This window comes from Nansenia antarctica (genome assembly GCF_963989245.1).
Source record: "Nansenia antarctica genome assembly, chromosome: 18".
NCBI lineage: Eukaryota > Metazoa > Chordata > Actinopteri > Argentiniformes > Microstomatidae > Nansenia > Nansenia antarctica.
In genome coordinates, this window is record NC_137691.1 from 10517286 (window position 1) to 10524785 (window position 7500).

Sequence of the window (7500 nt, forward strand, 5' to 3'; positions counted from 1 at the left end):
TTAGTTGGAGGAAGTTTTGTCTATCGAGGCGTTTATTTGTTCAATGCATTTACAGAGATTGTCGATGGGACTATAGTCGTTCGGTGAGAGGGCTATGTAGATTTGAGTGTCATCCGCATGACGTCCTGTACGGACCTGTATGTCCTGTAGGTAGGATCTAAACCAGTTTAGGGCAGTGCTCGAAGGTCCTACCCAGGTTTTTAATCTAGAATCTCGTGGTCTACAGTGTCAAAGGCAGCGCTGAGGTCTAATAGTACCAAAACTGAGACTTTTCCGGAGTCTGTGTTTACACGAATGACTTTAATAAGGACACACACACACACAAACACAACCTAGTTTATTCTTTGCCTCCTCCTCACTGAAATACACCCCATCGCCACACACACACACACACACACAAACACAAACTCTCACATACCCCCCCCAACACAACCTAGTTTATCCTTTCTGTCCTCTTCACTGAAATACCTCCCGCCCCGCTCCTTCTCTCTCTCTCTCTCTCTCTCTCTCTCTCTCTCTCTCTCTCTCTCTCTCTCTCTCCCTCTCTCTCTATTTTCCTCTCTCTCTCTCTTTCTCTCTCTCTCTCTCTCTCTCTCCCTCTCCCTCTCTCTCTCTCCCTCTCTGTCTCTCTCTCTCTCTGTCTCTCTCTCTCTCTCTCTCTCCCTCTCTCTCTCCCCCTCTCTCTCTCTCTCCCTCTCTCTCTCTCCCTCTCTCTCTCTCTGTCTCTCTCTCTCTCTCTGTCTCTCTCTCTCTTTCTCTCCAGGCTTTGAAGTATGAGTGTTACCTGGACAGCCCGCTGGTACGTTTCCTGCTACGGAGAGCCATAGGGGACATGCGCATTGCGCACTACCTCTTCTGGTGAGACCCCGTCCCCTCCCCTCCCCCGTCCCCCTCTGTAACATGTGAACACACACACACTGACACACCACATGCTCACTGTTCGCCACCTGCTGGTGAGATATGGAACTGCTCAAGTCAAATAACATACTGACACTGGATGAAGCTTGATAAAAAAAGTGGATCCTTTTGTGTTATCTGTCTATCTCTCTTTTGCTTTCTCTCTCTCTCTCTATCTCTCTCCATCTCCACCTCTCTTTCTCTCCTCTCACCTTGCCCCCCCTCTCTACCTCCTCCCTACCACTCTCTCTCCCCCACCCCCCTCTACCTACCTCCTCTTTGGTTTAATCTATGTTTCTCTCTCTCTCTCCATTTCCACCTCTCTTTCTCCTCCACCTCTCTACCTCCTCCCCCCCAGGTTGTTGAAGGACACCCTCCAGGACAGCCAGTTCAGCGGGAGGTACCAGCACCTGCTGGCCGCCCTGCTGTGCTGCGTGGGCCGGGGCCTGAGGGAGGAGTTCGACCGCCAGGCCTGGCTGGTCAGCATCCTGGCCAAGGTGGCCCAGAGCGTCCGCGACGCCTCCCCCTCCAGCAGACAGGTGTGTGTGTGTGTGTGTGTGTGTATGTGTGTACGTACGTGTGTGTGTGTGAGTGTGTGTACCTACGTGTGTTTACATGTGTGTCTGTCTTTGATAAGGTAGGCACACCAGAGCTGTGTGCGTGTGTGTGCGCGTGTGTGTGTGTGTGTGCGTCTGTGCGTGTGTGTGTGCAGGGTTCGACAGTAACGCTTTTTTACTTGCCCGGAGCAAGTAAAACATTCGCCGGGTTTGTTTCGTGAGCCTGATGACGCTGTTAGATCCTGGATATTTTTACCTGTGTGCAGGAAGAACAACAGACGGCGCAGGCGCCAGACCAGACTAGATGATCGTGGAGTGAAGATATTATCAAAGCGTACGCGCCTGTCGATCACCCGTCCGCTTTGATAATATCTTCACTCCACGATCATCTAGTCTCGTCTCGGGTGCGTGTGCGTGTGTGTGTGCGTAGTTTGGATAATGAGGTGTGTGGCTGTCTGGTGGCATTAAGAGAGGTGGTAGAGTGACAATGACCAATGGTGTTTGATACCTGCTCCAGTTATTCTTATTTTATCGCTTTTTGTATGTGTGTGTGTGTGTGTGTGTGTGTGTGTGTGTGTGTGTGTGTAGGCCATCCTGAGAGAGGGTCTAGAGGAGGTAAAGCACTTCTTCACAGTCAGCAACAGCTGTCGTCTCCCCCTCAACCCCGGCATGCTGGTCCAAGCCATCAACATCCATGTGAGTGTGTGTGTGTGTGTGTCTGTGTGTTTGTATTTACAGTATATCAGTGTGTGTGTGTGTGTGTGTCTGTGTGTTTGTATTTACAGTATATCAGTGTGTGTGTGTGTGTGTGTGTGTGTGAGAGAGAGTGATATCTCATGCTCTCTCTCTTCTCTCTCTCTCTAGTCGTGTTCCTACTTCAACTCCAACGCCGTGCCCCTCAAGCTGTCCTTCCAGAGTCTGGACCCCAGAGGAAGCAACATCAGTGTCATCTTCAAGGTTCCCAGTCAAAGCTGTCTAACATCTGTCCTCTTCATGTTTGCCAAAATAACTTCAATTACATTTTTCATGAACTTTTTTCAATCAAGACTTGTCTTCAACATGTGAAATGAATACTATACATGTGATGTGACTTGGTAGTATTGTCTTTCAAAATACCGCCACAGAGTTGGTGACAGGAAAATATATCCATCTATTTCAGAAGAAAACTGTTATATTCATATCATATGCATTGTTATACATCACACATACTATGACTTAAGTGTAGAAATCATATGTTGACCTCTGACCTCCTCTGTGCCCTCCTCTCCAGGCGGGGGATGACCTGCGTCAGGACATGCTGACCCTGCAGATCATCCGCATCATGAACAAGATTTGGATCCAGGAGGGGCTGGACATGAGGATGGTCATCTTCAGGTGCTTCTCTACTGGACGAGGGAGAGGTGAGGAGAGAGGGGGGAGGGGGTAGGAGAGAGGGGGGAGGAGAGAGGGGGGAGGGGGGAGAGCTCAGAGAGGGCCTAAGAATGTCTTACAGATTTCCCCCCCCGGCCCCCCCCTGCCCCCCCCAGGTATGGTAGAAATGATTCCCCAGGCTGAAACTCTGAGGAAGATCCAGGTGGAACACGGTGTCACCGGCTCCTTCAAGGACCGCCCCCTGGCAGACTGGCTGCAGAAACACAACCCCACTGAGGATGAGTACGAGAAGGTACACACACACACACACACACACACACACACACACTTGCATATACAATGCCCAGCATAAGTAATGGACAGTGAAGCTTTTGTTTGCTTCTTCTTTTGTCTCTACACTCCAAACGTTTGGATTTGAAATCAGACCATCACTGTGAGGTTAAAGTAGAGGTGCTCTACGTTTATTTGATGGTATTTGTGTACATGTTGGTGTCACCATTCAGAAATGACTACACATTCTATGCATAGGGCCCCTGAGGAAAGTCTAGAATCAATACTAGACATTGACAGCTCTCTCATGCTGCAGTATTGATGTGACAGAACACACCTAACTAACCAGAAGCACCTGTCAAGACAACTGTCTCATTTTTTTACTTTTGGGTCCCCTGAAACAGGGGGACTAGGCATGAAAAGTGTTGTCATTCCTGAATTGTGGTTGAAATTCAATTTTTGGCATTTAGCAGACGCCTTATTCCAAAGAGACTTACAATCGATACATTTGACTAAGCAAGTGAATCATCAATTCACCAGTCGTAGCAGGAAGAGTAATCTAGCTCAGGCCAGTGGCCATTGGCAGTCGTCGTGATAGAAGAATAAAGAAAGAAATGTTTTTTTGTTTTGTTTGAATAGACACTGAAGAAACAGTACAAGAGGGGAAGTAGAAATCTCAGGAGACACAGTGCTGGGGGTTAGTAGATGTAGATGTTGGTGTAGCCTTAACTGCTCCTCTATTACCCCACAGGTCAACATGTACACAAACACCATCAAATAAAAGCTGAGAATCTCAACGTTAACCTCATAGTAACCTTTGTAGTGTAGAGCAAAAAGAAGAACCTTAGTTTGCATTGAAACGCTGAATGCTGCGTGAGATGTCTCATCATCATCATTATCATCATCATCATCAGTATTATTAATAGCAGCCGTCGTGTGAGTCATGTGACCAGCGAGCTCCTAACCCTGCGTTGTGATAGGCTGTGGAGAACTTCATCTACTCGTGCGCGGGCTGCTGCGTGGCCACCTACATCCTGGGCATCTGCGACCGCCACAACGACAACATCATGCTGAAGACCAGCGGTCACATGTTCCACATCGACTTCGGCAAGTTCCTGGGACATGCCCAGATGTTCGGCAACATCAAACGGTGAGCCGAGAGGGGGCCGTGGGGGGTGGAGCAGAGAGGATGCTGGGAGATGTAGTCCCGGGTCTAAATGAATGCCTAGTTTCTGCAGCAAGAACCTTGTGTTGTGTTCTGTGTGTTTTGCTTTGAAATAATACATATGAAATGATGTGTTTGACAACAACCAAAATAATCCAGCCTAGCACCTAGCCTACCAGAGAGCTAGATGGCGCTATTGTGCTATTACTATATTTATATATCAGATGGAACAAGACTGGTATTTATCTGTGCTTACTGATAATATGAACACAGGAACTCTGTGCCGATTAGCCAATGAAATGGCCTGGTGTTCTGATGTTCTGGCGCTTCTGTGTTCTGATTGGTGGCGCCTCCGCCCAGTGTGTTGTGATTGTTCAGGCTAGACCTTAACTGCTCCTCCTGAGACATCTACTAGCCCCCTACACCTGCTTCCTCCCCTATACTGTTCCCCCCCCCCCCACCCCCTATACTGTTTCTCCTAAGATTTCTACTACCCCGTTGTACTGTTTCTCCAGTGTCTACAAAAAAAGATATATATTTTGTTTGTGATCTTCTATCACGACGACTGCTAATGGCCGCTGGCCTGAGCTAGATTACTTTTCCTGCTACGACTGGTGGATTGATGATTCACTTAGTCTAATGTATCGATTGTAAGTCGCTTTGGAATAAGGCGTCTGCTAAAGGCCAAACATGTGATGTAAATGATCGGCAGGGCCTCAGCGCGTTGTGTTCTGATTGGTGCGTTGTGATTGGCAGGGACCGCGCTCCGTTCGTGTTCACGTCTGACATGGCGTACGTGATCAACGGGGGGGACAAGCCCTCCAGTCGCTTCCACGACTTTGTGGACCTCTGCTGCGAGGCCTACAACCTGATACGCAAACACACACACCTCTTCCTCAACCTGCTGGGGCTGGTATGTACACACACACACACACACACAATCTACAGTATACACACACACACACACACACAATCTACAGTATACACACACACACACACACACACACACACACACAGTATACACACACAACCTGATCACAAATTCACACCTCAACTACTGGGACATCTTATAGATACACACAACCCCGAAACACAGACACACACAGACACACAGACACACACACACAGACACGCTGCTCTACTGTCCTGTCCTGTGTAGATGTTGTCGTGTGGGATCCCTGAGCTGTCCGACCTGGACGACCTGAAGTACGTTTACGACGCCCTGAGACCCCATGAGACAGAGGCCGACGCCACCATGTACTTCACCAGGTGAGACGCGCACACACACGCTCACACATGCACACACACACACACACACACACACACACACACATGCACACACACACAGACACACACACACACACACACACACACATCTCCTCTCACACTCATTGCACATTCATACCCACACTTTGACACACACTCACCCCCCCCCCTCTCTCTCTCTGTCTCTTTCTCTCTCCCTCTGTCTCTCTCTCCCCTCTCTCTCTCTCTTTGTCTTACACACTGCCTCCCTCCTTCTCCCCCCCTCCCTCCCTCCCTCTCTCCCTCCCCTCCTGCAGGTTAATAGAGTCCAGTCTGGGCAGCGTGGCCACCAAGCTGAACTTCTTCATCCACAACTTGGCCCAGATGAAGTTCGCCTCGTCGGAGGAGCGCCCCGTCCTGTCCTTCGCCCCGCGCGTCTTCACGCTGAAGACCGACGGGCTCATACGCAACCTCTACGTGTGTCGACACATCCGCACCTACACCCCCAGCAAGGGATATGTAAGCCTCAACCACAACCGCAACATAACCTCATCACAATCATCTCCCAACATTCAGACCTATATAACACACATAAGAGTCTGAGTAATGGATATGTAAGCTTTGACCACAACCACATCGTAACCATATTATGGGCCGGCTGTGGCTCAGGAGGTAGAGCCGACCGTCTAACGTTCGCAAGGTTGGCGGTTCGAACCCCGGCTGGCCACATGTCAAAGTGTCCTTGGGCAAGACACTGAACCCCAAATTGCTCCCAATGAGCGGGCCGGCACCTTGCATTGTAGCTTGCAGCCATTGGTGTGTGAATGGGTGAATGAGGGGCCATTGTAAAGCGCTTTGGAATAAGGCGCTATAAGTGGAGTCCATTTACCATTTTATATTCCAACATTCAGACCTATATAACACACATACCGTCCTAGTTAAGGATATGTAAGTCAATTAACCACATTGTCACACAGTATGTAGAATGTATAAAGTGTAATGTACAGTATATAAACATCTACATAGACTGTGGTGAGTGCACAGATTCTGGTCTAAATAACGTTGTTCCCAAACTAACCTGTTTCCATTCGCCCAGGTGTGACTAATGTGGCTACCTAATATACATACACCTATATACACCTGGGCCTATGCTGTCACCTCACCACCTCACAATCAATTAGGAATAAAACGCTAATAATTATATAACCAAAAACATAAAAACAAAACAGTATTCATGACATAAATAACCAAAAACATTAAATAAACATGAATCATGAAATAGGATTATAACTCAAAACATTAAACAAATCATCACAAAACAAAAATCCAAAGTAATGGCTATGACATACGATGTAAATACGTATTCAGTAATACGATGATTGTACATTTCGTAATTGCCTAAGTCATGCTTCACTTGTGGTCAGCCAAGCCATCTTTGTATGTAGTGTCAAAAATGCCTATGTCAAAGAGATGACTTGGGCAGATAGTGATTTTGGAATGTAACAAGCATTCTGATAGGCTGATGGCATAGGCAATAATGCACAGTGAATCAGCAGTGTTAGGAGAGTAGAGTTAGGCAGATATCTCAATTTGGCCAAAATATGACTTAGCAAATTATGCTATGCGGCTAACGATTTGATATTTGTGTGACTTGTCCCCTCAGGCGTTTGTGGTGAAGGTGGATCGGGAGGCCCAGCAGGGGGCAGTGTTGGTCCAGAGGACCTTCGAGGAGTTCCACGAGCTGCACAGCAAACTCCGCCTCATCTTCCCCTCCTCCAAACTGCCTAGGTAACACACACACACACACACACACACACACACACTACACACACACACCCACACACACACACACGCAGCCGTTGGCACACTCACATGCGCATACATGGAGACAGCCCACAGGGAGACAGCTGTACTCAGTGACTGTAAAGTGAAACCGTGAATGTTCCCTCCCAGTTTCCCCAGCCGCTTTGTGATTGGACGCTCGCGAGGGGAGGC

The 7500-nt window shown here is 48.3% G+C and overlaps 1 protein-coding gene across 1 annotated transcript in view; it reads left to right on the plus strand.

Moving 5' to 3' along the window:
- Positions 1-7500, plus strand: part of pik3c2b (phosphatidylinositol-4-phosphate 3-kinase, catalytic subunit type 2 beta) — a gene marked incomplete at its 5' end in the record, with an annotated part of 37989 nt that overhangs the window by 26346 nt on the left and 4143 nt on the right. The window contains 12 exons of the mRNA XM_080548679.1: positions 764-858; positions 1256-1436; positions 2043-2150; positions 2319-2411; positions 2725-2854; positions 2981-3117; positions 4076-4245; positions 5017-5173; positions 5420-5529; positions 5823-6024; positions 7169-7293; positions 7459-7500. The exon at positions 7459-7500 is cut by the window's right edge and continues 76 nt beyond it. Of these exons, the coding sequence (XP_080404805.1) occupies positions 764-858; positions 1256-1436; positions 2043-2150; positions 2319-2411; positions 2725-2854; positions 2981-3117; positions 4076-4245; positions 5017-5173; positions 5420-5529; positions 5823-6024; positions 7169-7293; positions 7459-7500 (1550 nt within the window). The remainder of the gene's footprint in view (positions 1-763; positions 859-1255; positions 1437-2042; positions 2151-2318; positions 2412-2724; positions 2855-2980; positions 3118-4075; positions 4246-5016; positions 5174-5419; positions 5530-5822; positions 6025-7168; positions 7294-7458) is intronic.